The sequence below is a fragment of the Castor canadensis genome, chromosome 15, assembly GCF_047511655.1.
Source record: "Castor canadensis chromosome 15, mCasCan1.hap1v2, whole genome shotgun sequence".
Taxonomy (NCBI): Eukaryota; Metazoa; Chordata; class Mammalia; order Rodentia; family Castoridae; genus Castor; species Castor canadensis.
The window spans coordinates 3,219,207-3,247,090 of NC_133400.1; the positions used below are offsets into that span (position 1 = coordinate 3,219,207).

Here is a 27,884-nt window from a genome sequence, read left to right on the forward strand (position 1 = left end):
CTCCAGGAAGACACTGAGCACAGGGCTTGTAGGGTGGAGGTGACAACACAGGCTGGTGACAGTGACATGAACGCACACGCTAGGGGTGAGTTTGTTCTTCCTGTGGTGCTAGACAGGTGTTGGCGGGAGCCTCTGCTCCTGAGAAACCCACTGGGACACAAGGACTCTGCACCCACACCTGGGGACTGGGCAATTAATTAGTCACAGCTGGTCACCATCAAAACCGGAAAGAGGGTTGGGGTGGGGGGAGGCAGCCCCAACCCTTCTCTTAGGCTCCCAGCAATGGGAAGCAGGGCATGTGGAGAGGCAAAGGGTAGGACCCTAGAACCAGGGAAGCAACTCGGTAGTGACCAGTAGTGACCACCTCAACTCCATTGAAAAGTGGGGGCCCTGCACCCGAGGCTGAGGGGATGACAGGATGGTGGCGGCTCCCCCCTTCCCTCCACTCCCCTCCCTGGTATGGGAGGAGCCCAGCGCCCCTTTTCACCACTCAGGGCTGGAAGGCTCAGCTGCAGAGAGCGTGGGGAGCCGCGGGGTGGCGGCTCAAACTTTCCAGGGGTCCCAGGGTTTCCAGGGAGTGCTGGCCTAGAGGACACAGGCAGGAAGGAGAGTTCGGCCGCCGAAGAGGCGCGGTAGGCGAGTCCTGGCACGCGCCCCGCGCGACCCGCTGCAATCGCGGCGCCCGGGCGTGGAGGGGGTGGAGCGGAGAGGGTTGGCGCGGGGCGGGGCCGGGCAGCGCGGCTGGGCTGGACCAGGCGGACCGCGAACTGGGCGGGGCCGGGCGGCGGGGCGGGGCGGACCCCGGGCGGCACCGCCCTCCAGGTGCCAGGCTGGGGCCCCGAGGCGCGCGCGCGGCGGCGGCGGCGGCGGCCGGGGGAGCACTGGCCGGGCCATGACCCCCGCTGCTGTTTCTTGCAGGCTCGTCGCCGCGGCCCCCCGAGCCCGGCCGCCGCCGCCACCACCAGCGCCCGGGTGGGCCCCCGGCGCGGCTTGGCCCTGAGCCCCCTCTGAAGCGGTGAGTGACCGCGCCCCGCGCCCGGTTCCTCGCGCCCCGGCCCCTTCTGCGGGACTCCGGGCCGAGCCGGATCCGCAAGCGCCCGCGGAGGGAGGAGCGCGGCCAGGAGAGGGCAGGGGACCCCGGGGGCGGTGGGGACTCCGCGGGCCCAGGCGTCCCCCTAACTTCCCGCACACTTTCTGCGGAGATGCGGGCTTTGGGGAAGTTGGGCTCCCTCTGGCCGTGCGGCGACTTACACCGGCGGTGGGGGTGTGTCCCCGCGCGTGGCCGCCTCTGGCCCCTCTGTCCACCTGACACCTCGCTGTCACGAGTTCCTTGGGAATGGACCACACCGCCTTTCCTGAAAGCTGGCAAGGAGCCGGCGGGGGGTGGGTGGTGGAGGCCTCCGGAGGAACCATTTCCCCTCTATCGAGTATTTCAGAATATATTATTTATGAACCGCCTCACTTAGGGGCCCCCTGCGCTCCCAGGGCATCAAAGCAGGTTTGCAACCGCAAAGGGCGGCCAGTGTGAACGCAGGCGCGCCTCTCTCTGGCTGACTGAGCCCAGGCGGAACTGGGGGAGGTGCGCATTAAAAGGGGGGACCCGCAGCTCCCCTAGGGACTCTTGCTGGGCGGAGAGGAAGGACGGGAGGGACTTCTGGCTGTCAGGCTGTGATGAGCTTCAGGGAGAAGCCACCCATGCTGAGCGGCCTTTGAGCCAATAGCCAAGAGGGCTGGAAAGGAAAATGACCTCTCCTGAGATACTGCAGGCCTGGTGGAACACACTACCCCGAGACTAGAGGGACTCACCATGAGTGGTTTCTCTGGTTTCTCCTGCCCAGCCCCTGGAACACTTCCAGAAGGCCCAGTCCTGCCATGAACTAGCAGCAGAGAGCACCCCTTACCTGTTCAATCCCCCTCACCTGCCCAGGCCACACCCACCTCATGCTCTGTCCCCACCTTTGGGTACTGGACAGGGAGGAGGCTGTGTATTTATAGAAAGACTTAATCCCTCCCAGTCCCAAGGAGGCTGAAAGCTGCTGCCTGATCTCCTGAAAGTGCCTTCAGCGGGTGGGCGCATCACAGATAAAGGCAAAGGTCCCCCCCAGGAGGTGCAGGTCATTCAGGGGGTGGGGAAAGGGAGCATGTCCTCCGTGGGCTGAAGACGAGAGACTGGCGTTTAATGCTTACCCAGCACTTATCCTGTACTAGCCCCTGCGTTGGCTGCTTTAGCCTCAACCAGCGCTCTTCTTGTTCCCATCTTAAAGACAGAAAATAGAGGCCCAGAAAGTTACAGTTACTGAAAAACATCCACGTGGTTGGTTAGTGGCAGGGCCGGGCCTGAGCCCTGAGCCGGCAGGGAATGGCTCTCGGCTGTGGAGGAAGCTGGACCAGGCCTGTGGCTGCACCAGGTGTAAACCCCGCTGTTAGATTAGTAAGGGAGAGCACAAGTCCACATCTGACATGGGCGCCAAAAACAGAGCTTCCCCTCCTCCCCAGTGGTCTCCTGAGGCTCACCGCTAACCTGATCTGAACAGCACACCTCTCTTATGGGCCCCATTGGGCAGACAGAGAGCACAAGGACCCTTTTTCTTGCTTCTGTAGGCCTCATTGATGTGTAAGGTCCAGAATGGGCCCCTTCATACAGTGGTCCAGAGTGGGCAGTGGGCAGGTAGGCGTCTAAGGCCAGCCCCAGGTTGGGGCTCCAATAGGAAACAAGGAGGCTTATAGCCTCCTGCAGGCGCTGGGGTCGGAGCGGAAGGAGCAGGCAGATTTGCACTCTGGACCTGGAGGCAGGCACCCTAAGGCCAGCACAGTCCCCCTGGGGCCTGAACTGTTTGCACAAAGAGAGTGCCTTTTCTAAAGAAGGAAGAAACCCAGGTTCAGGCTGTGCCTGTGTCTGCCTCCCCCTTCCAGATGGAACCCGATTCTGCCTCTCAGGTCCACCCGCCTAGGCAGACCATCACATTCCTCTGCTCTGACTCTGCCCAGGCCCTGCCTGGTCCTTAAAGGAGGTCTTTGTTAAGGAGGTGAGGCAAGGTGCCACAGTGACTCGGGCCCTCCTTGCTGTTGGCGGGATTGTTCGGATTTCATCTGGCAGGTGGCACTGCAAAGACCCAGACCACTGGGGCTTTGCCCGACTGCCAATCACTCGCTTTCCCTACTGGTGTCCAGTTCCAGCTCTGGATGGCCAGAGAGAATCAGAGGACCTCGGCTAGTGTCCAGGTGCAGCAAATGGAAACAAGGAGGCCCAGCTAAATCTAACTGCAGATCAACAATGAATAATTTTCAGTATGCATGTGTCCCACTCAGTACCTGGGCATCCTGCATTGAACCTGGCACCCTGACTCTCCAGCCACCTCCAGCTCTGGATTTGGGCTCACCTCACTCCCTAAAAGCTGGACTTCTGTGATCCACCCAAGTGGGGTGTGAAGGGGACCAGCACACAGGAGCCAGCATTCTATAAGCAGGGCTGCCCCACCAGTGTGTAGGTAGTGCTAGACCTCTGGCTACCTGTGCCACATCTTAGTGACTTTTATTCTTTGTGCAAAGAACACTTCACTTAACTTTCTCCTTGCGTTGAAACCCTGTGGAGGACAAGCAGGCATCGTCACTGTTCGGGGTTGGTCCCTTGTGGCTCCTGTCTTTGAGGAGGCTTGTGAGCATGGTTGTTTGCTCTCATGGGAGAGTGTCACTGTCCCTGGATGTGTTCATGGTTTTAAAGATGCTTGTGTGGTATGCAAAGAAGCTAATGCCCTTCTCTTTCACATCCCCCTTCCCCCACGAAGGGGACAGACCTCTACAGAAGTAAGTTTTTATAATTGCCTGTCCTTGTCACTAAAGCAGATCCTGTGACCAATCGGTGATAAGAGTTTTATGCCCTGGTGCAGAAAAGAGCCATCATGCAGATAACTAATAACCTGAGGTTCTGAAGGGATGGTAAACAGAGCCTGGTCACTGTGAAAGGGAGAAGTTCCCACATGCTTCCCTCTGTGGAAGTGTGGAAAGAGAGCTCTTACACTACACTAGCAGAACTCATGGTCCTTGAGCAAGGGGTGCCTTCCCACTCATACTTTCTTTTCCAATTACAGAGAAATGTGTTTTATTTTTTGCAGTGCTTGGGATTGAACCCAGGACCTCATGCATGTTGAGCCACACTCCCTGCCCTTTTGTTTGTATTTTGTTTTTGTTTTTGGTAGCACCAAAAGCTTAGATTTGAACTCATGGCCTCATGCTTGCTAGGCAGGTGCTCTTACTGCTTGAGCCATTCCACCAGCCCTGTATTTTGCTTTTGAGACAGGGTCTCCTTGTCTTTGCCTGGGCTGGCCTTAAACTTATGATCCTCTAGCCTCAGCCTCATGAGTAGCTGGGATTACAGTAATGTATCACCCCATCCAACTTTAGGTATGTGTTTTTGTTGACAACAAACTCAAACGGTATAGAATGGGGGGGATATAGACATGAGACCAAATCACAGAGCATCAATTGGGGGCTGGGGTTTTGGGGTCCAGAAGGCCAAATCCTACCGTTGAGAGTGCTGGCCCCATGTGTACAATGGGGTCAGGTACTGTTGGCCTCTTTGAGTGTTGTCAGAACTCTGGAGAGTTAAGTTTTAGACCTAACTCAGCCCAGGAAAGGCCTTCTGAAAGTATCAGCTGGGGGTCTATCAGCCATGTGGTCAGGATGGTAGGGCTGCAGCCAGATGGCCCCCTGCAGTGAGGAACGTGCATGGCTCCTGCTCAGATAGATAAGGGCCAAGCTGCAGCTGCCCCCCGCCCCCCCCCACACCCTTCAGCTTACTCCGGGGTCTCTCATGGAAACATCTAAAGTCCCCAGAAGGGCTGACCCCATCACCAAGAGAGTGGACAGTCTCCTTACCCTTCCACTTAAACCTACCCACAGTACACCAGGCCACACTGGAGTCAGAACTGCACTGCAGACACCTGTGGTCTTTAATGCAATGATGACGGTGATGGTAATGGTAACAGCTTCATCTCAGGCCCTGTCCCAGGACAGGTGGCATAAGGCCTGTTTGACCGATGAGGACACTGAGCCTGGGGTCAAAGCCCCAGCACTTCCAGCTCAGGAAGGGACAAGTAGCACCCGAGGTGCCCAATTCCTGAACTCACTTCCTTCAGCTTGTCCCTGTGGGGACATAGATGCCCCGAGATGCCCAGCTGTGAGGACAGGGCCGAAAAACTGAGTCTGAAAACACCATCTGGGATTTCAGAAGCCTGACGTGGAGATGCTGTGTCTCCCTGGCCAGGCCCAGCTCCGGATCCCCAGTGTCACCAGAGTCCAGGCTCTGGCGACTCTTGTTCCCCATCCTCTTCTTTCTCATCCTTCCTTCTCTCCTTCCTTCCCCTGAGTGTCTTTTTTTTTCAATCCTGGGGTTTGATTTCAGGACCTCACACTTGCTAGGCAGGCGCTCTACCACTTGAGCCACTCCTCCAGCCCTTTTTTTGTGATGGATTTTTTTGAGATAGGGTCTCACGAACTGTGTGCCCAAGGCTGGCTCAGTCCGTGATCCTTCTGATCCTCCTGAGTAGCTGGGACTACAGGCGTGAGCCACTGGCACCTGGCCCCCTGAGTGTCTTGAGACAGGTATTCCTGAAGTCACCAGTACAGCTTCTCTAGGACGTGGTGCTGCCTGGCACACACAGTATAGACCTTCTCTTGGCCAGAGACCCAGAGTGTGTGAGCAGCTGAGTCAGAGATGGTGGTCCCAGGGAAGGTGGATCTGATGCACACAACCACACTCTGTACTCCTATAAGCCATGCTCCAGGCTGCAGGGCTCCCCTCAGCTGCTCGGCCTCTTTTGGGCATTGCTTTTCTTTATAACTTCTTTTATCTCTTCCCTTCCCTTCAGCTTTGTACAAGCTATCTAACCCCTCTGTGCCTCACTATTCCCCTCTGGGGAATGGGGATGGGAACTATCCCAACCTCAGGGGATTGTTGTTGTGAGTAGGGTGAACCATGAATGTAAGAAGAGAGGCTCTGCACAGTACCTGGGCCTGGCCTTGGACTTGCTCTCCCTCCAGCCTCAGCCTCTCTTCCTCCCCTGGACACAGGACACCCTTTCCCCGGTTTTCTCATCCTGCTGATTAGAATCCCCTGACAGTTTTTAAAAATCTCAGGCCAGGCTCTACCCAGTCCAATTAACCCAGATCTCTAGGGATGGGACCTGGGCAAGTGTTTTTTGTTTTGTTTGTTTGTTTTTGTTTTTGTGGTGCTTAGAGGGATGAAAGCTCTCTACTACTGAGCTACATCCCTGGCCCTTGGTTTTTTGGGACAGGGTCTTACTATGGAGCCCAGGCTTGCCTTGAACTCTTGATCCTCCTACCTCTGCCTCCCAAGTGCTAGGATTACAGGCATGGAGTGGAATTACTTGCCCCACTGCAAGCATATTTTTTTAAAGCTCCTCTCGGTTTTGCAGTGCCATTGGTCCTAGACTCAGCACTTCCTGTCTGTATGAGGAGGCAGATTCTGGGTGGCCTGAGGTCAGCATTCCAAAGTCGACCCCCCACACACTCCCCTCCCCCAAGCCCAGGCTGCTGCTTTGCAGACCACACTGGGGGTGGAAAGGCCCTGGAGAAAAGGTCCCCTCCTCCATTGCTGTCACAAATAGCAGCAGCTGACATCTCTTGGACCCCTGCTGTGTGCACTGAGCTGGGTCCTTTGACAGTCCTTAATGTCTTCTCAGTCCTTACTGCTGCAGTCCACTTTAGAGATGAAGGTGGAGGAGGAAGGTGGAGTCTTGGAACCTTTGCACCACACCCTGGTGAACCCAAGCTGGGATCTGTACCCACCACAGGGGGACAGCACTGGGGCCTGCTTCTGCCGCTGTGTGACAGTGGCCTGTGTCACGCCCACCAGTGCTTGTCTGTGTGGCATGCTCTCTCTTTTTCCTCAACCCCTCAGTCTTAGCTCCTAGTGGATACCCTACCTATTCCACCTGAGTTTCCAGCAGTTTCTCCCTCCTTATCCTACTAACCCACCATCTTCCATGTTGAGCCCTGTAATTCCTGGCCCAGAGCAAACTTCTCTGGCTGTAGCAAAAACACCAATCCCTCCTTAAAATATAGGTTCTGGTCACTGGGTGTGATGGTACATTTCTGCAATCACAGTGCTGAGGAGGTGGAGGCTGGAGGATCTTGCGTTTGAGCCCAGCCTCATAGTGGGCTATTTAGTGAATTCCAAGTCAACCTGGTCTACATGGCAAGAAACCATTCAGGGTGACCCCCTCTGAGTATCAGGTCCTCATCTATAAAACAGGCCTGTAAAACATACCTCATCTCAAAACCAAAATGGATGTATGGTATGCTATTCTAGTTCTGTTCACGTATGTTCCTGAGATGCTGCACTGGGGGTGCCCTGCCTGCAGACCAGGGGCTGGGGCCTGTCCTCTTAGGCAGATGCTCCTCACTGTCCTAGAAAACTGAAATGCCATAGCTGCCCTCCAAGTCCCCCAACGTCTAGCTCACCTTTGGCTTCTCCCTGCCTGGGCCTGCCCTGACCTCCCAGCCTCCAGTTCCTCTCACTGTTCCCTTGTGTCCCTCTGGTCCTTTTCCCATCCCTTTCCTGCTTCCTGGGACGCTGTTCCATACTTGACTCACTCCTGCCTGTCTTTAGGGGCCAATCCTATGCCCTCCCACTGGCCAGAGCCTCTCCCATCCCCCCCCACTATATCTGTGGGGGTCACTTGTCTGCTTGTCTGCACAATGCAGGTGTGACACCCTGTACTGCCTTATGTCCACCTGTGCTAGTCTGGGTCCTCTGAGACCAGATGCTTTGATGAGAAATACACAAGAAATTCCTGAGGGAGGCCAGGATTGCTATGGGATGTGGAACTGACCACAGCAATGAGGAAAACAGGTCACCCCAGGCAACTGCACCACCTAAGGACAGTTTGCAAACCTAGTGGCCCACCAGGGGTCCTGGTGCCCTCCCATCCCCTCACCCTTCCAGCGTAGCTCAGAGCCTGGCACATAGGCAGATCTCAGGAATGCATTTAGCTCCCATCAGTCTGTCAGAGGCTCTGGAACCTTCCAGGTAGGAGCAAATGTTCCCTGTCCTAAAGGGCCTGCCCAGCCATCCCAGACCTTGTGAGCTGGGGCTGCAGCCTGGGGTCAGGGCAGCCTGAGTTTCATCCCAGCTCCAGGACTCTCAGTAAGCTGAGTGCCCTTGAGCTGCAGACGCCAGAGCTCTGAGCCTTGATTTGCACATCCGTCAAATGGAGTGGTAAGAGCACTTCACGGGGCTGTTTCTAGAGATGGCCAAGAGTGTGCCAGGGCTCCAGCTGTGGCTTTTATCAATCATTCAGAATTTTAAAGACACATCAGTTGCAGGAATGTTGTGGGAATGGGGGTTTCCCCAGGGACTGGAGACCTTTTATCTTAATCCATTAGACTTCCAAGTCTTCATGGAAATGAGGGGCAGGAGATTGGGGGTGTGGCTGAGTGGTGGAACACTTGCCTAAGATGGGTGAGGCCCTGGGTTCCATCCCCAACACTGCAATAAAGTAATATAGTAGACACCAAGGTCATTGATTAGAGACCTTAAAAATGGAGTCAGGGGCAAGCTTATGACAGAAAGCACATCCATCATGGTAGGCTTTGGCCACCCATGGCCTGGCCTGAGGGTCTTCCATCCCTGCACCTGACCACTATTCTGCAGTTCCACAAGGAAAGGCTGGACATGTTGCTTCCACACCATCAGCCCAGCCAATCTCACCTTGAACTTGGCTGGCCAGAAGCCACACTGTGCTCCAGTATGTTTAGTTATGAGACACCAGAAAGTTTTTCCCCCAGCACAGACTCTGTTTGTGAGCAGTGCAACCCAGATGCAGTCAGCAAGCACTGTGACCTCATAGCTGGTTTGTTTCTTCCCTACTTCCTGTTGCACCCAGCTGGCTGGGATGGGAATCTGGCCACACATGGCCAATACAGAGAAGTACCCCGACCTTCTCTGACTGCTCCCCTCTTTCCACAGGCCCACAGAGGTGACGACATGGGGCTCAAGCTGTCCTGTCTAAAAGGTGAGGTGAAGGCTGGGGGTTCTGGGGGCGAGGGGACAGGGAGTCAGACAGATAAGGTGGAGAGAGTGAAGGTCTGGATCACTGACCTGGAGAGGGAGAGGCAGCCCCAGTACACAGTAGGTGTTCTATAAATGTTTGCCCTGCCTGAGTCTTCCTCTAGGCCTTCCTTTCACTAGCAGATGGTAATGAGGGAAAGTCGCAGTGCCCTTGGGTCTCAGTTTCCCCCGTCCCAGGCAAGGAGAGTGAAGAAGCAGAAAAGCCTGGGCAAGGGCCAGGTGTACTTGGGGTGTTGTCTCCCAGGACACAGTGGCCTGTCATCCCCCAGATAGGAGGTCCATCCACCCTGATGCAAAGAAAAAGTTCTAGAAGGACATAAGGTCATTGAAGGGTGTACATGGTGTTGGCAGAGGCAGCTCAGACATCTGCTATGGTGTCTGGAATTTTCTATCCAGAAGACAGGTCAGGCCAGTGTGGCCCACACAGAAGACTCCCACTGGAAGTCCCCTGCTCTGTGCTATGACACATGCTGGGCGCCCTCCCTTCGTCTCCCAGCCTGAGGTCCAGGAGCTTCCCTTGATGGTCCTGGCCCAGGTGTCACAGGCCCACTGGTCCAACTCTGCCTTTTGGACATCTCTGGCCTGACCACAGCTCCCTTCGTATCTGCAGCCCACACAGGCCAGAGAGCCCCACTGGCCTCAGCTCTCACCTTCTGGTGCATTTTCCAGGTGGCCTGCTGCGTAAGACATACCAAGTACCCCATATGCACATGGCTGTTGGCCTGAACGCCAAACTCCTTGCCTGCTCCGAGGCCACCGTGTGTGACTGCAGCAGCCTCTTGCTCGTGTCCTTTCTCTCCATTATCCTTCCTGCCCTTTGGTGAAAGGTTAGCCTTGCTGCCAGGAGACCTGGAACCAGGGCCTTGGCTTCCTTGTCAGTAAGATGGAGTCATGACAGGGCCTGTGGGTTCACCAGGAGAGCCTGGCACCAGCACTCACTCTGCTATCATGGCCACTACTATGATGGTTGGTCTTATTCCTGCTTTCGTGCCATATACCAGCTGTGTAGCCTACTCTCTAAACTCCAGAAAGGCTTAGGGGTTTTGGCTGCAAGCCATGGAAGATGATTCTCCTTAAGGTGAGCGGAGACGGTGCCCCCTGGAGGTGGTGGGGAAGCCTGTAGGAGAAATGCAGCAAGGAGCCTGGGAAAGTGCAGCCAGGAGAGCCTGTGATTGGTCCAGATGAGGTCTTGTGCCCGCCCTTCAGCCTAGAGGATGAGCATCTTGACTGACAGCCCCACCAAGACTTCATGCAAAGGGGGAGCAGTGTTTCCCCTGGAGAGAATGGGGGCATTGTTGGCAAAGAGGCCCAAGATAATGGGGCAGCGTGGTCAGTTCACGTGTCCTTCAGGACCTGGCTCCAACTGAGCCCCAGGCCAGGCCCATGGAGGAGTGGGAGATGTGCGTGGAATGAGTATCAGTGAGCTATGGAGACCAATCTAGGAGCAGTTGGTAGCTGGAGGTTTAACCCTTGATGTGGCCATGGGTCTCCCCAGTGACCAGCAGGCATAGAGCTGGCTTCAGGACATCTTTGTTTTGTTTTGTCCTTCACTGTGGTGGAACAGACGTGACATAAGATGTACACGGTTCAGAGGATTGAACACATTCACATTCTGTGTAACTCCCCCCACCATCCACCTCCAGAAAGAACTCATCTTCCCAGCCTGAAACTGTCCCCTTCAACATGGCCTGCCCAGCTCCCACGGCCCCGACAGCTTCCTCCTACCCTCTGCTTCTGGGGTCTGAGGCTCTAGTAAGCTCATGTGATGTGTTACGTTGTGTTTGCCCTTGGTGTCTGGTGCCTGAATCAACCATGTCCTGGAATGTAGCTGCTTCTTTCCTTTCGGGAGCTGAGTGATATTCCAGCATGTGAATTGTGTTGGTCCCTTTGCATTACTGTCACAGAATACCTGTGATAAACAACTTTTTTGTGTGGTGGGAACTGGGGTTTGAGCTTAGGGCTTAGTGCTTGCAAAGCAGGTGCTCTACCACTTGAGCCACACTTCCAGCCCATTTTGCTCTGATAATTTTGGAGATGAGGGTCCCTCAAACTATTTGCCCAGGCTGGCCTCAAACCTTGATCCTCCGATCTCAGCTTCCTGAGTAGCTAGGATTGCAGGCATGAACCACCAGCACCCAGCAAACAAATTATAAGAAAGAAACGTTTTTTGGGGGTTCACCGATGCAGAGGTTTCAGTCTGTGGTCACCTGGCCCCATGCTTTGGATGTGTGGTGGTCCAGTACATCATGGTGGAAGTGCATGGCTGAAGATGCTATCACCTCATGATGGCTAGGAAGCAAAAGAGAGAACGGGAGAAGATGAGGGCCTAGGGTCCCAATGTATTCCTCAAGGGCACACCCCCCATGACCTAACTTCCTCCCACTAGCCCCCTCCTCCTAAAGGTTCCTGCAGTCCCCTGCCCCCTGCATGGTGCCAGGGGCTACGGCCCAAACCTTCCATCCATGGGCCTTTGGGGGCCACATTTGGTTTATCTGTTCATTTGACTAAGGACACTTGTATTGTTGCCACCTCCTGGCTGTTGTGTCTGAACATTTTGACAAAGGAACCTGGCCCTGGATATATCCCCTGAGTCCACCTTCCTTCCAGCCCCAAGCAGGAAGCCCCTGCAAGATGCTGGTGGTACCTGGGAAATACACCCTCACCTCCCCCTCCCCCATAGCAAGGCTAAAAGCTCAGGCAGAGCTAAGCGCCTCTGTGGCTGGGAGCTTTTAAGAGGGCAACTTTTCCAGCCTGCCCTTGGCCTGCTGAGTGCTGGAGGGGTGCCGGTGCCTCAGCCAGGCCAGCTCATACATTTTTCATTGCCTGCCCTGCCCAGCCTGGGTCCCTGGAGGTGACAGGGCCAGCACAGGTCTGGGTGTGACCCAGGGCGTGGGGTGGGTGAAGGCACAGACTCCTCACTGTGCACATAGCCAAGATAGATCCAGGCCATCAGCTCAGACCCTCCTCCTCCAGGAGCCTGGCCTTCATTCTCCCCGAGGGCGTTGACCGTCCTCACGGGCCTCGACAGTGGTTTCCCGTGTACCCTTCCCTCCTGCTCATCACACAAGGATGGGTTTGTGCTCTCTTTGTTTTGTTTCGTTTATTTGGGCAGTCCTGGGGCTTGAACTCAGGGCCTTATGCTTGCTAGGTAAACTCTCTGTCACTTGAGCTACTCCACCAGCCCATTTTGCTTTGGTTATTTTGAGATAGGGTCTTGCTTTATGCCCCAGCTGGTCTGGACCCCAGTCCTCCTATTTATGCTTCCCACATAGCTGGGATGACAGGCATGTGCCACCATGCACAGCCATTGGTCGAGAACTTTTTACAGAGCTGACCTCAAACCACAATCTTCCTGATCTCTGCCTCCAGTGTAGCTAGGATTATAGCAGTGAGCCACTACACCTGGCTTCCTGTGTTGTCTTATTTTTTATTTAACTTCTAGGTGCATGTCATGTTTTTCGAGGCAGTGATACTGCGGTCATGTTCTCTATTAGATTCTGCCAAGAGTTAGTCTTTGAGTTATTTCCAACTAGTTGCTTTTGTAGATAAAACTATGCTGAACATCTTGGCTCTCCGATTATTTTATTATTACTTCTTTGGGGTAAATTCCAGAAACCAGAACAGCAGTTAAAGTAATAGGAATAAATGGGTAATTCGTATTGAGGGCTCAGTGTGGGCAAGACCCTGTTCTGTGTATTCTATGTGGATTAACTCATTGTCTCCAAGACAAATCCCAAGAAGTCCCAGTTTCCAGGTGAGGAGGCTGAGGCCCAGAGAGGTAATGCAGTTTGCCTGGGGCCACACAGTTTTGCCAGGTAGGATCTGAAGCTGGGGGATGGCTCTAGGGACCTCGTTTCTGTCCCCAGTGTGGATACCTCTTCCATTCTCTGCCTCTATCTTCACATGGACTCCTCCTCTTCTGCCTTGTCCCCTTCTTGTCTCAGGACACCTGTGGTTGGACTTAGGCCCTGCCCTATTCCAGGATGATGTCGTGTTGTGGTCCTTAACCTAATCAAACTGCAGATTTGATTAAGTTACCGACCACCAATGAGGTTGTTTCAGTTGGTAGAGGTGGAGTCTCTAGAGGTAATGTGCTGTATTCTCCCCGAGGCCTGAGCATCCCCAGCTGCCCAGGGCACCAGGAGCAGGGACCCAGCCAGGTCCCGGGCCCTCTCCCCCTCTGCTGTGCCCCCCAGACTGGCTCTGTGGCTCAGAACCACCAGTTATTCCCATTCAACCTCCCTGTGATGTCAGGGTTACAGTCCCAGCTCAGCCCCTTGTCAAGGACTTGATCTTGGAGTAAGGCATGCTTCGTGGCCATGTGGCCCCTACAGCTGGATGGGGTCCTGCCATCCAGCTTACTGCCTCAGGTACAGGGAGTAGAGGTCTCACATTCTCATTTTCCACTGAGTCCCACAAATTACCTAGTGGCCCCTTCTTTACGGCCAGTGACCCAGTACTTCTGGGTCTCAGTATCCTCAGGGGTAAACTGAGGCACCCTTCACTCAAGCCAACGATTGTTAACTGAGTGCCTCCTCTGTGTCAGGTTCAAGAGCGTTCTTTGCGTACCACAGATGAGCTCTGCTCAGGGTTTACCATCTGGGAGACCATGGAGGTAGGATGAAGCCTATATGGGTTCCAGCTGTCTAGGGAGTCCCGTGAGGGAAGGTAGAGGAGGCAAGTGAAATGAATATGCGTTATTTAGTCAGATATGTCCCTGACATCAGCATGTGGGGTCCAACTGGCAGCTCACGGGGGTCTCCAATGGACCAGTCAGGGAAGGTCCAGTTGGCTGGTGTGGGGGACTCTGATGAGCAGGTCGGGGAGGGAGCTCCAGATGGCCAGTCTGGACGTGTTGACTGTTGCCCTTCTCTTCCTCCTTCAGTTTTGGGCATCTCTTGCCCTAGAATCACAGAATTGGGCTAGTGGAGTGGCTCAAGTTGTAGAGTGCCTGTCTAGAATCGCAGAGTTGGTGTCTGAGCTGGAAGGCACCTGACAGTTCACAGGAGAGGGAGAGACTGCCCCGGTCACACCAGCTGGAATCAGACCTGGACCCAGTCAGGGCTTCTTTGGGGGTGGAGAGAGGGTGAGGTTTCCTCCATAGAGGGAAAGGCCCCTCTATAGGCAGGTGCTCCTCCAAAGGAAGCCACACCACAACTGCTGTTGTTCCCATACAAGGTGTGACAGTGGGGGCATGAGGACACCTCAGGGAGTGAGGGTCACAGGTGCTTGTGGATCCTTCTCTATTGGCTTCAGTCTGACCCCTCCACTCTTCTAGCCTCAGCTCTGCAGCTCCCTACCCTCCTCCTTCCCCGAGCCTCCTACAGGCTGAGAGCCATGTACCTGCCCTGGAAAACACTAAGCCTGCTTCCCACCGGGCTGGCTTTGTGTTGTCAGAGGATCATGGACTAGCTGGCATGGCTTCTGCCCCCAGAAAAGGTCTTGGGGCTGCTGAACAAATGACCACAAACTGGGTGACTTAAAACAACAGGAATCTAGCGTTTTAGAGGCTGAGCATCTGAGATCAAGGCGTGGCAGGGCCTTGCCCCCTCCACAGGCTCTCGAGGAGGACCTGCCCTGCTCCTGGCGACTCCCAGTGGGACTCTTGGCCCCAGTCTCTGCTCTGTCTTCACATGGCCATCTTCTCCTTCTCTCTATCCAAACCCCATCTCCCGGTCTGCTGAGGACACCAATCATTGGATTTAGAGCTCTCAAATCCAGCACGAGCTCCTCACAAGACCCCAGCCAAATCGCATCTGTAAGAAACTTAGTTCTAAATTGAGCAGTGAAGACCTCACAGTCTGAGGTCCTGAGCTGACATGAATTTGTGGGACACTGTTTAACCCACTTCCCCTCTGAGACCTGATGCGTGGGACAGGAACAAGTTCCTCTTGTCTGCCAGTTATCCCAAGGCAGGAGACAGGGATAGGGTGAAAAGGGAGGGACAGTGCAGCCGTTTGTGCGGGACAGCAGCCGGCACTGGACCTCACATACCCCTTCTGCTCAAAGGCCTCCTGTGGCAGCCGGGGCCATGGTCACAGTGATACCCCTCGTGCCTTGTTCTGTGAGGGTGGCAGACACTGGCATCATAGGAACCAGCAGGGTTGTACTCATGACAGCGGGAAGACCTAAGTCACAGTTGGGGAGTGCAAGGCACAGCGGAGCTCTCATGGGCTCAAGGCCATGGGACCAGTCAGAGAGGCTGAATGTTCTGGCCCCACAGTGCATCCTGTTATAGGCACCAGTGGGGGCAGGGCTGGGGCCACAGAGACACAGCGAGGGGAACAGCAAAATAGGGTTGGGAGGTTCTCTGTGGGTCCTACAAAGTTCGGAATCAGTGTCACCGGTGTCACCTGGGGATGACTGTCCTGATGACTGTCCTGCTCCTAGTGACTCAGTTGTCACTGGACCAACTGAGTCAGAAATTGAGGATTCTGGGGCTGGTAGAGCAGCTCAAGAGTTAGAGCACCTGCCTAGCAAGCATGAAGCCCTGAGTTCAAAACCCCAGTGCCACAAAAACAAAAACAAAACCAAAATAAAAAAGAAATAGGGAATTCTAACAACCCAACCTGGAGGTCCCAGAGCTGTGTGTGTGTGAGAGCCATGGTGAAGTGGCTAAGGAGTCAAGGGTCTGGGTTCAAATCCTGACCCTGACCCTGCCTGGCTGCAGCCTCCTGCAAATCATGTCACTTGCCCAAGCCTCAGTTTTTCTTCTGTAAAACCAGGTGACAAATGGGCATCTGTCCCTTGTCAAGTTTGGGGAATTTTCTGAGGTAAGCACTAGACATTGTGCCCAGCAAGCCTTCCTACTATGGGGGCAGCTTCAGGTGGCTGGGGGCCTCTAGAAAGAGTGGAACTGCAGGTGTGGGCTTTCCTGCCAGAGTGGCTGGCAGGGCTGCAGGCTGCCTTGGGGACCACCTTAGTGGTCTCTGGAATCCCGAGGAAGGCACCCATGCAGCTCAGTTAACCCTGGACAATCCCTCAGGCTCTTGGGGCCAGAGCTGGTCGTAGGGACTGTCTGTCCAGTGAGGATCCCTTGGAGCAGCCTGGTGTTGGGCGGGGGAGGGCAATCATGGAGTTGTGTGCTGGGTTGGTGGATTCTCATTGTTTTATAATAGGCCTTTTTGGAACTGTTTAAATTTATAGAGAATTTGAAGTCAGGCAGGTGGCACATACCTGGAATTCCAGCTACTTGGGAGGAGGTAGAGTCAGAAGATTGCAAGTTTGTGTCCAGACCATAAAAGGTAGTGAGACCCTGTCTCAAAAACAAAATACAGAACAAAAGGGCTGGAGGTGTAGCGCGAGTGACAGAGCACCTGCCAAGCATTCTTGAGGCCCTGGGTTCAATCCCTAATATTGCCAAAAAAGAAAAAGGATAATTTGAGAAGACAGCACAGAGTTCCCATGTGCTCCACACCTGGTTTCCCCCATCACAGAATGTTACATTAGGGCTGGGGGCGTGGCTGCAGTGATAGAAGAACACCTGCCTAGCAAGGGTGAGGCCCTGAGTTCAAATTCCAGTACTGCCAAAAGTGTTCTCTCCAGAATCGCTGCAGAGCTGTTCTTAACTGAAGCCCACACTTTGTTCAGGTTTCTCCACATACCTTTCTGTCCTGAGGTCCCCTCAGGATCCCACATGTGACCCATCTGTTGTGTCTCCTTGGCCTCCTCTGGGCTGTGACAGTTTCTGAGTCCCCTTGCTCTTGGGACCTCGATTGTTATAGGGCATGCTGAAGTATTTTGTCGGCTGTTGGTAGGTTGTCCTGTCTTTGTTAGTGGCTGAGGTCCCAGGGAAGTTGTGGAGCTATGTCTGGTGACAGTGAGAGTGGGAACTGAGGATGGCCATGCACAGCCGAGGTCAGCCATCCCAGAATCCAGACCCCAGATGTCCCTGTCCATCACCCAACCCTTTTGTGGGCACTCAGAGCCTTGTCCCTCGCTCAGCCTGGAGCCCAGGCCCGGCTGCCCTTATGACAGCCATCCTCCTGATTGGCTGTCAGAGGCTCCAGCCTGGCCCCAGGTCACCAGAATACAGAGCCGTCCCATTTCCCATTAAAGTGTGGATAGCTGCAGTCCCGAGTTGGTCAGGAGACTGCTCATCCCATAAATGGCTACTTCATCCCTACTGTGTGCTGACCTGGGCACAGGTACCACACTAGACCTGCAGACCAGCAGTGCAAGGGAAGCAATGAGTGATAGTGGATCCGCAGACCTGCCCAGGGAGGCTGGGGGTGCCCCCAGGTAGGAGAGCAGCTGGGGAGGAGTGGGAGGGAGGGGTCCTGGGCAGTGGGAACCTAGTAGGAGAAAGCTGGCTACATGTCAGAGCAGTTTTCAGAATGCATTGGGAGTTTTATGTGTTTGAAGGGCGCTCACATGGTGGCTCCAATCCCAGCTACGCCAAGAGTCAGAAACAGCCATGGCCAAGGTTGTGACTTCCTGGGCTTTTGTGTCCTCTGTAAAGTGGGCTTTCAGCTTCCTGTCCAGGGGCTCAGGGAGGTCTGAAGTCTCAATGCCTAGGACAGGTGGGTATACCTAAACCAGAGGCTCGATGTACCCTGGGGGTTCCATGGTGCTAATTCCCTTCCCCTGGTATGCAGTGCTACAGACTTCGTGCTTGCTGACAAACATATTTAGTATCTAGCATGGCCAGCCCTGAGCTGAGACCCAAGGAAGCAGCAGTGTGGCTCCTGCCCTGGTGGGAGACAGAAGTGAATGTGTCAACCTGCAGCCAGAGCTAGGGTTTAGCCCCACTGCTCACCTCCATCCTCTAGGCCAAGAGGGATCAGTGGGCTGCATTACCTCTCTACCCGTGATGGTGTGGCCCTACTGTGTACCTGCTGTCCTCCAGCTGGACACGGAGGCACTTCATGTATCCCAGGAGAGCCCTGCAGGGGGAGGCTGCTACCTAGGGGATAGGTAGTCTTTATTCCACTGAGGAGTGACAGTGTGTGGCAGCAGCTGTCGCTCAGCCATGATCACCCCCAGTGCAGCAGGAAACAGGCACAGAGGGTAAGAAAATTGCTCAGAGCATGCAGCCTGTGTCAGTGAAGGACAATGGGGAGGTTGGAGTCCTTCAGCTCCTGCCTGTGGCTCCAGCCCTGCTGATATGCAATGGAGCCATATGAGGACAGCTGCTCTCAAGTGCCTGCTTTGTGCCAGAATTACAGTGACACGATTCTCAACCCTAGTTAATTTGCCTGTCCCCTCACCCCACCCCATAATCTCCAGATTTGGAGCCAGGTGCTGTGGCTCATGTCTGTAATCCTAGCTACTAGGGAGTTAGAGATTGGGAGGATGAGGTTAAAGGCCAGACGGGCAAACAGTTAGTGAGACCCCATCTCAATCAGTAAGCCAGGTGTGTGGGTGTAACCTTAGTTAAGTGGGAAGTATAAGTAGGAGAATTGTGGGCAAAAATGCAAAACTCAACCTGAAAAACAACTAACGCAAAAAAGGGTTGGTGTCATGGATCAAGTGGTAGAATGCCTTCCTGACGAGTGCAAGACCCTGAGTTCAAAAAAAAAAAAAAGGTGCAAGATTCGGGAGGAGAAAAACCCATGGAGCCACGTGTGGTGGTGCATGCCTACTACAGTCCTGGCACTTGAGAGGCTGAGGCAGGGCGATCCTGAGTTTGAGGCCAACCTGGTCTCCATAAATGCATTTAAAACAAACGAGGGCTGGAGGCCGGCAAGTGAGAGAGCAAGTGTGAAGCTCTGAGTTCAAACCCCAGTGCTGCCACAAATAAGTAAATAGGTAAATAAGTAAGAGGACGCCCAGTCACACTTCAACTTTAGGCAGTTAAGGAATAATAGTCTCGTTCAAGTTTATCCCCAGTACTTCACTCTACATTAAATCCAGATGTATCCACGCCCTGGATTTTTTGGGAAGCCCAACTCCCAGGGAACATTTGGCAGTGTTGGAGACAGTGCTGGTTTCCCTAGGTGGGTGTGCGACAGCATCAGAGACCAGGGACGGTGCTAAACTCCCCACCGAGCACAGGCGGCCCCTCCACAGCCACAGGGGATGATTGGTGGAGCCGGTCGGTGGGGGAGCCAGGCAGGCTGCCTAACGCTTGCTGCTTTCTGTGACCTGTTTTTGGCATTGTCCTCACTGGGAGGCTTGCTCATGTCCACTGTAGGGATGGTAGACTGAGGGCCAGGAGGAGAGACCGGCACTGAGAAGTGATGGGGCCAGGCCCTTTGCTCTGTCGCCATATCCTCCATGATGGACACCCTCGGCAGCTGTCCTGGAGGGGTCACTGTGGGGTGAGTAGGGACGTCTGCTGAAGGGAGAGCTGACAGGAGGACGTGGGAGGGCGCTAGGGGACAGCAGGTGGTGGTGCCCCACCTCAGCCCCACCTCAGTGCTGAGCGCCATGGCCTCCTTTCTCGGCTCCTCCCATGGCAGCGCGTCCTGACGCAAGCTGGGGCTTTTTCCTTAATTAAAAAGAGATTTAAAACATCTCTATTGGGCCAGGGCTGCCTCAAAAAGTTAAAACCTGCCAGAGCTGCCCGGCCTCGTCCATAATAGTACCAGGCTTTTCCTGTAATTGGAATTACAAAAGAAAGATTAAATGTATGTGGAACCCTCAGATGCATTTGTCAGGTTTTTGAAAATTTTGCACTGGCTTATCTCTGAGAGATTAGCACCAGCTCCAGTTCCCACTCAGCTCCAGTTCCCACTCAGCCCCTGTGTTCCTGCCCCAGGGCCTTTGCGTGTGCTGCAGCTGCCCCAGTGCCCTCTCCTGTGTCCCTCTACCTCTAAGTGACCCAGTTCTAGTTTACATACCTCTGCATCTGGGAGGGCAGCCCCTGCAGCAGACCCTGTGTGACCCCAGCAGGTCCCTGACACTGTAACACTGTCAGTACTGTTGGGAGGACAAATAATGAGTCCCTTGCAGGTCCTCACAGGGTCGAGTGTCCCATGAGCACAGTCTTCAAAAACCCAGCATCATGGCTTTTCCCGTAGAGGGCTTCAGTCCCTAGAGAGGGGCCCTCCCTACTTTTCTTTGCCATCTTCGGGGTCCCCTCTCTGTCACTGGAGCCTGGAGCAGGAGGCACAGGGAGCGTCTGCTGTGACTATTTTGTTCTCAGCTGTGTCTCCAAACCTGGAACCACAGTAGGTGCACAGTAAGTGCCTGTGACCCAAGCAGGCCAGGCTCCGTGCTGGGGTTTGTACTGCTGCTGCAACAGGGCAGGGAGGCAGCCCAGGCTCAGAGGCCACAGCAGACAATTTGAGTCCTTCCCGGAGCCCGTGGCCATTCAGATTCAAGAGGGAAAGGTGTCCCCACTGTCCTGCTGGGATCAGCAACATTCTGCCCAGCACCTGCTCCAGCTGCATGGCTGCAAGGGGGTGACAGGTGCTCAGGTGACGGACGCAGCGGGGCTATCCAGCTGTCACAGTGCCACCAAATGGATGTGCTTAGAGTGGGGTCCTTCTAAGTGGGCACTGCAAGCCCAGCTCTGGGGAAGGGGGGTTCTCACCTGAAAAATGTGCATAACAATTGCACTGCCAGGGATGGAATGAGGACGGTGTGTGGCGCTCACCCCCCACCAGGCCCTTCCAGTGTACGCAGGTGCTGTTATTCACCCCTCGGGGCAGGTGAGGAAGCAGAAGCCAGCCTGGTGGAGCCACTGCCCAGGTGGATTGAAGCCCAGGTGTCCTTCTGGCCTCCTGCTGAACTATAGGTCCAGTAGGTTGGAGCCCACCATCTGTTAACTGTTAATGGTGCTTAGGAGAAGAGGGACACTGGGCCCCCCTGTAGTTCCTGACGGAGTGGTGTGCTGTTTTACAAATAACCAGTAGAGGGTGCCCTTGAGCCACGACGCCCGCTCCAGCCAGTGCCCCCAGTAGGCCTGGGGAAGTCTGAAGCTGATAGGGAATCTGCCATGTGCCAGGGGCATTCTGGGTAGATCCCAGATGTGGGGTCTCAGGCATGAGCTTGTCTGGCCCAGGGCTTTGGAAGGATGAGAGTGGGGGCTGAGACAGAAGGGAAGGGGATGCTCCTGGATTCCGTATGTCCTCGAGCCACGCCTCCCTTCTGACCCTTGTGCCCTCTGTGGTGTGACTATGAATGTAGGTTCCGCTCACAGCCTGAGGTGGTCCCAGCAGGGAGGTGACCTGTCTTAGCAGGAAGGTGGCACTGGCCTTCACCTCTAGTTCAGTATCCCCCTAGCTCCTGGCCAGCTGGATGCGTGCAGGCCACTTCTCCCACACCATCTCCTACAGGGTTGGTGTCATGGCTCCATTTTTATAGCCAGGGAAACTGAGGCTCAGAGAGTGAAGCGTCTCAGCCACCCAGCACAGCCACCTAGCTCATGGTTCCCAGAATCACCTGGGAGCTTTTCCCCTGAAAGCACAGAATCAGCCCCTCTGAGGCAGAACCCTGGGGAGGGGATTACTAAAACCTCCCAGGTGGGCCCAGCAGCCTGGAGCCAGCAGAGGCCAAAGCCATGCCTCAGAGCCTACTCAGCTGGGTACTGAAGTGTCTTCTGCTAGGGCTGTGCCTGCTGTTTGCACAGTAGAAGGAAGGGGGTCCAGGCCAGGGGACCCCAAGCACACGACAGAGCCGCCCTCTCAGGAAGGCTTCCTGTGTAGGCGCTGTCCTACCTGAGCCTGCAGTGGGCCTGGGTCCCAGCGTCTGCTGGGTCCCACCTGGGCCTTGGTGGCCTGGAATCCCAGCCAAGCGCTTTCCTTCAGGAAATAGACCTTTAATAGCTTGAGGCAGACTCATAACTAACCGAACAGCTCTGGCCACTGCACAGACAGCTCCTTGTCTGGGGCAGCGTTGGCGGTCAGTTTTTAATGCCCAAAGTCACCTTGGCCCTCCTGAGAGCTTTGCCCTCTGCTCTGCCACCTCTGCTGTGGAGGCCGGGCCACCCTGGGGACTGAGAGGGGCTGGCCTCCTGCCTTCCTCCTTCCCTCCCTCCTCCTGGCTGCCAGCATCTCTCTAGGGCTCCTGAGCCACAGTTGCTTCCAGATTAATGGTGTGGGCTTTGAGTTCAAGCTCCAGGCCCTGTTAAAATGCAAATGGGGGCCCAGAGGTGTGTGGCTTTTGACTGTTAGCATCTTGCATTAGAATTTTGTTGGACTATTTGAGGAGGAGTGCTCTGAGCTGTCCTGTCAATGAGCTCCTCCAGCCTCCTTTCCCGGGGCCTCCTGGGGAAGTGCTTTGCCAGGAGAATGTCTAGGCAAAGTCTGTCGATCCATTTGTTCCCTCACAAGCAGCCACAGCCAGCTAGGCAGGTGCTTTGTTTTTACTTTTTTTTTTTTTTTGCAGTACTGGGGTTTGAACTCAGGGCCTCCAGCTCTCGAGGCAAGTGCTCTACCACTTGAGCCACACTCCAGCCCTTAGGCAGGTGCTTTGAGTTTGGGTTTTTGGCATGTTTGTTGAGGTGCTGTTATCTCCTGGGACACCTGGCATGTCCCAGGTCAGCCTCCCAGAAGCCGTCCTGGGGGCTGTGCAGCAGCAGTTGGCTAACCATAACCCTCAGCTGGATCTGGCCAGCTGCCTGCTTTTACAAATAAAATTTCGTTGGAACAGCATGGCGGCTAACTTCCCCCAGGGCCAGCCATCTAAGAGAGGACAGAAACGAGTGGCAGTGTCTTAGAACCTTGCTTTTGAAGTCATTGTCACTTCTGTCCTATTCTGTCCCTTAAAAGTGGTTCTCTAAGTCTACCCCTCCCCCCAGGGCTGACAGTCCACAGCTGTGCACATGGTTTAGAGCCACCACACTGACCGGTGGGTCGATGGTGCCAGGGCCTGAGGAGTAAGTACAGAAGGTTGTCACCACTGTACTCGGCTCCTGCCATCGCCAGGGTGTTGACACTTAAGCTAATGCAACCTGAGTCTGTGCTTCTGGGGGACAAAAAACCCCAAAACAAAGAGGAAGGATGGAGTTGAGGATCTTAATGCCTGATTCAGTGTTGCCAAAAACTTGGGAGGTTGGTGGGAGTGTTGAGATGGCTTCTTACTATGTAGTCCAGGCTGGCCTTGAACTGTGAACCTCCTGATCTCTTCCTTAGTAGCTGGGATTAAAAGCATGAGCCACTGCACTCATCTTTTTTGTTGTTTTGAGACAATTTCTCACTCTGTTGGCTAGGCTGTGCTCTAACTCATGATCCTCTGCCTCAGCCTCCTGAGTGCTGGGATTATAGGCATGCACCACCACACTTCATGCAGAATGCAAAACACTTATTAACCGTCTTGGGCTTGGTGCTGGGCTCAGGGGAAATAGAGGAGTGAAATTATGGCTGCCTTCAGGTGTTCTCAGCAAAGGCACACAGGAGTAAGAACTGGTCATGCCAGTCATGCTGGGGACTTGATGAATTTTGTTACCCTGGTAAAGGAAGAAAACACACTCCAGGCCTGCAGAGCAGCACACAGCAAGGCAGGAGGGGGTCTCAGAAACCCAGTGAGTTTGGGGACTGAGTGGTCTGGGAAGTGTGGGCAGGCAGAGGGAGGGGAGGGCAGATGGTGAGGGCGGGAAGCTGGACTAAGAGGCCGGATTAATTGCCTATAATTGACATTTCCCAGAATGCATTTCATGATTCTGTGCGGTATTAATGAGTGTTTCTCCAGAAATGGACTCTGAGTTCATCCAAGTTCAGGAAGCCCAGGCAGGGTTACGCACAAATAAAAATCCTTCCTCACTGCAGGACTTCTCAGAACCTTTAGCTCTCTACCCTGCTGTGAATCTCCAACAGTCCAGAGTACATGAGATTCAGTCATCAAATGTGCTTGATTCCCAACCTCATCTGGTTGTGGAACCCCTTCCTGAAGCAGCTCAGAGGGCTGGTGTTTCAGGAAACAGGCTTTGGGAAATGCTGCCCTTAGGCCTTTGTCAGGAGCTAATGCATTTTCTGAGTAGGGCATGGTGTGATGGGATTTGCTGTGCAGGGAAGATTGGAGCCAGTCAGGCCAGGAGGCAGAAGGAGGAGCGGGGGAGCGTGAGGAGGGAGAGGAGGCAGAGGCAGAGGGGCAGCAGGGTGAGGAGGAAGGAGGAGAAGGGTGAGGCTTGGGTTGCCGGTGGCTGCGCTGGCTCCTACGGGATGGGGGTGCACGAGGTGAGAGTGGATGTGGCTAGACGCCAGCTGGAGACCCGAGGCCAGACTCTGCCAAACGTCCTGCACTTGACCTACTGGCGAGGTGAGCCTCTGAGCTCGGCAACTTAGAAACGGACGGATTCCTGGAAAGGCACCACTGGCCCAAACTGACATGAGGTGGATTGCGTTTGATTCCGTTTAAGAATCCACATCTGTTCCCCAAAGCTCCTGCACAAGGACATTCCCGGGCCCTGGTGACTACCTCGGAGAAGTCAACCCATGGCTTAGAGTCCGGGGGACACTGTGGGTACCAGCCACGTGTTCATCCCTGCTCTGGGCACCCAGGAAACCTCAGTGAACGGGACAGATGGAACTCACTGTCCTCATGGAGTTTGCAAGCTTGAGGGCTTTCCTGAGCCTCAGTTTCCCCATCTGTACAGTGGGGGCTAGCCATGCCTCCTTGCTGAGCGTCGGGAGGCTCACCCGCCAGGGAAGGGAGGGAGATGGCTTGTGGGGCAGGCGGCTCCCCAGAGATGCTGACACCTGTCTCTGTTGTGTGTCTGCTGCCTTCTCAGGCTTTAAGATGTGCGTCAGTGCCAGCAGTAGCCATGACGAAGCCCCAGTCCTAAATGACAAGCACCTGGATGTACCCAACATCATCATCACACCCCCGACCCCCACAGGCACCATTCTGCCTAGGGACTCCCGGCGAACAGGTGAGGCCACGCTGCCATGCTGGAGACAGCCCATGCATGGGTCCCCCTCTGCCACTGCTGACTTGGGTCCCCACCTCCCCCTAGGTTTAGTGAAAATTATGGTCGTCTCTGTGTGTGCTCTGTGGGCCCCTCGCCACAATGCCAACCCCAGCAAGCTGTGGCATGGGAAGTAATTAGCGAGACAGCCCTCGCCAGCAGTCCAGGACAGGACGAGTGATGGATAGGGTTGGGCTGGCCCACCACGCCATGCATTCCGCCAGCCATGATAGTGATGGATGCTCCTTCCCTGCCAAGTGTGTGGGGGGAGGTGCTCCATCTTGCTAGCTGTGAGGTCTGCTGGACAGGGTGGACTCAGAAATGCAGCCCTACCAGGCTGCGGCTGACCCTGAGCCACTGAGGTGCGGTTCACGGCAGCAGGGAAGGGATGTGGACATTTCCCCAGAAATAGCATGAGAGGAGGAGGCCCTGCTGGCACCCTGCCTGTCCCTCTTTGATGCCCTCAGAGCTGGTGGGACACTGTTAACTGTTCACTGCACAGAGATTGACTAAGTCCAACCTGTGCTAGGGGTGGGACCCATGGTTGTGAGGGACTCTGATATGATAAGGAGCAGGTTTTCTCATTGGTCCTTCAGTGACTAGGTTAGGTACAGATTTCACCTCCATCTTACAGATGGGTAAATCGAGGCTCAGAGCAGTTGAGACACTCACCATGCAGCTGGCAGAGCAGCAGAGTGAGAATCAGACTCGGGCTGTGTGTTCTGGGACTCGTACCATGCATGGAGCATCATTAAGCCACCCAGCCATGGTGGCAGGGGACACACTGCTGCTGAGGCTGCTCTGGGACATGTGGAAGGCACAGCCCAGACAGACACTGGGATGGGCTGTTTTCCATTGTGCTAAGTGAGACTCTCAGTTGCCCACCAGACCAAGTGGCCAGAAGGATGCCATCGGACGCCCGTGCTGGGCCCAGGCAGGTGCTGGGTGGGGTTATGCACCGTAGTGATGGTAGTAGGCTACCGTCTCAAGTCATTTTCCATTGCTGTCATGAGAAAAGATTCAGTTCACAGCTTAGGAGGTAGACAGGTCAAATGGCGTGCAGATGTGCTGTGTCAAATCGTGGGTGTGGTACAGGTGACATTGTTGGGGGGGTGTCTGCGCACAAGAGCCCAGGTGAGACAGGAATCAGCACAAGAGCAGGGCCAACCTTGTTCTTTTTATGACATCCACCCAGGAGAGAACTAACTCAAGGTCCCAGAGAAGGACTGTAACCCCTCCAAAGGACAGTGACCCAGTAATGTCACTACACCTGGCCTCTTAAGGATGTCCACTCCTCTCAACATCACCACACTGAGAACCAGGCTCTTGGCACACAGTGTCTTGGGAGAGAAGCCTCATGCAAACTCCAGGAGTCACAGTTCCACACTCTTGTGTGGCCCGTCCCAGTCGGTGCCGGGTGCTGGGCTCGATGCTTTCCACGAGTCTCAGTTGATTCTCAATTCCAGCTGCGTAGGCTGTGAGTACTGACCTTAGCTCTGGTTTAGAGATGAGGAAAGAGAGGTTCGGAGAGGGACGGTGACTCACCCAGGGGCACCCCAGCCAGTGTCTGAGCCAAGAGCTCAGTGTGGGCACTGGAGGCCTCAATCCCCAGCTTTGCTCTTACATCCTCGGCCCTCTCCAAGCCTCGGTGTTCTCAGGTCCCACTGTCCAGCACTGGCCATGCAGTCAGAGCACCCTGAACTTGAGCCGTTGTTCAACCATGTGACTGCAAGCCAGGGCTCCACCTCCCTGAGCCTCAGTTTTCTCGTCTTCGAGATGGAGGTAATAGGAGCTCCTCTGAGAGGCAGAGTAGTGATGAGGAAGGTCAGGGCTGGTCTAATGCCCGCAGAGGCTGTGCTACGGATAGAAGCTCACCAGACCTGGCTAGGCCCCCTGCACACTGCGGGGGGCACTTCTTACCCTCCAGGGCCTCCCCCGGCAGTGAACCCTGACCGAGCACCCTTCTCTGCTCATAAACCCAAGAGGGTCATTGATCTCCCCCAGCTACTAGCAAAGGAGGAGCCAGGTGGGCTCAACCCCAGAACCTCAGGCAGAGACTCCAGAAGGTGGGGTATGGATGGCAGGCAGGATGGAGTGCCTGGCAGCATCACTGGGGCCGCCTCCCAGCCTCCAGTGACACCACTGACCAGATGTCGGGGAGATTCGGGGAATGGTATGGGGGTCCCAAGCCCAGCCCAGAAGCTTGCAGGAAAAGGGCTGACTGGGGTGGGGGACGGTCCATCCATGTTGACACCCTCTTTTTCCTAGTCTGGCTGGATGAGACGGGGAATGGCTTGGATGATGGAGAGATGGACCCTGAAGCCTGAGGAGTCGTCTTGTCATGGCTGCCTGGGCAGCTGTGCTGAGCAGCTGAATGGTGACCTGGACCAAGATAGGGGTGGCAGGATGAGCAGGGCATGTTTTCAAGTGGACCAGACATCCAACGCCTCCATGTTCTTACCTTGGCATGGCAAAGGGGAGGAGACTCTGTCCTGCAGTCACTGTGATGGCATGGAGTGCCAGGGAGATAACCATCTTCCAAACAGACCCACGCTCCCAGAACCCTGGCCCCCAAGGTCATGGCACACAAGAACTTCTTGCCAGAGGAGTGACTCCATTTTTTACAAGTTGTTTCACAGATACCAAGACAGCCCCAAACGTGATTTATAATTTCCTCTTTTGCATTATAAATAAAGACCCTCATAAGGACTGGTGCATCCTGCTTCTCGGGATGGAGAAGCAGGGAGAGAGGGGAGTGGGAGGGTCACTGCACATGGGGAGCCATTCTAGCCTGGGTCTGGTCTCTGGGTGACCTCCAGCCCTCAATTTTCAGACCACCATGTAGGCCTTAGTATGGCCAAGGACACAGGTTCTGAGGTCACATGTGCACCCCCCCCCCAGCTGTGAGGTGCTGGTGATGACCATCCCTAGGATGAGAGGCAATAAGGGTTATTTTGTTTTTAAGAAAACATCAAGTAGCTGGGTATCGGCGGCTGAGGT

The 27,884-nt window shown here is 54.9% G+C and overlaps 1 protein-coding gene across 1 annotated transcript; it reads left to right on the top strand.

Moving 5' to 3' along the window:
• The first annotated feature begins 877 nt into the window (after nucleotides 1-877).
• C15H16orf74 (chromosome 15 C16orf74 homolog) lies at nucleotides 878-27,593 on the top strand. The gene is made up of 4 exons (XM_074055527.1): nucleotides 878-1,015; nucleotides 8,990-9,035; nucleotides 24,708-24,848; nucleotides 27,153-27,593. The coding sequence occupies exons 2-4, from the start codon at nucleotides 9,008-9,010 to the stop codon at nucleotides 27,209-27,211; spliced, it is 228 nt and encodes a 75-aa protein (XP_073911628.1). The 5' UTR covers nucleotides 878-1,015; nucleotides 8,990-9,007; the 3' UTR covers nucleotides 27,212-27,593.
• Nucleotides 27,594-27,884: the final 291 nt, after the last annotated feature.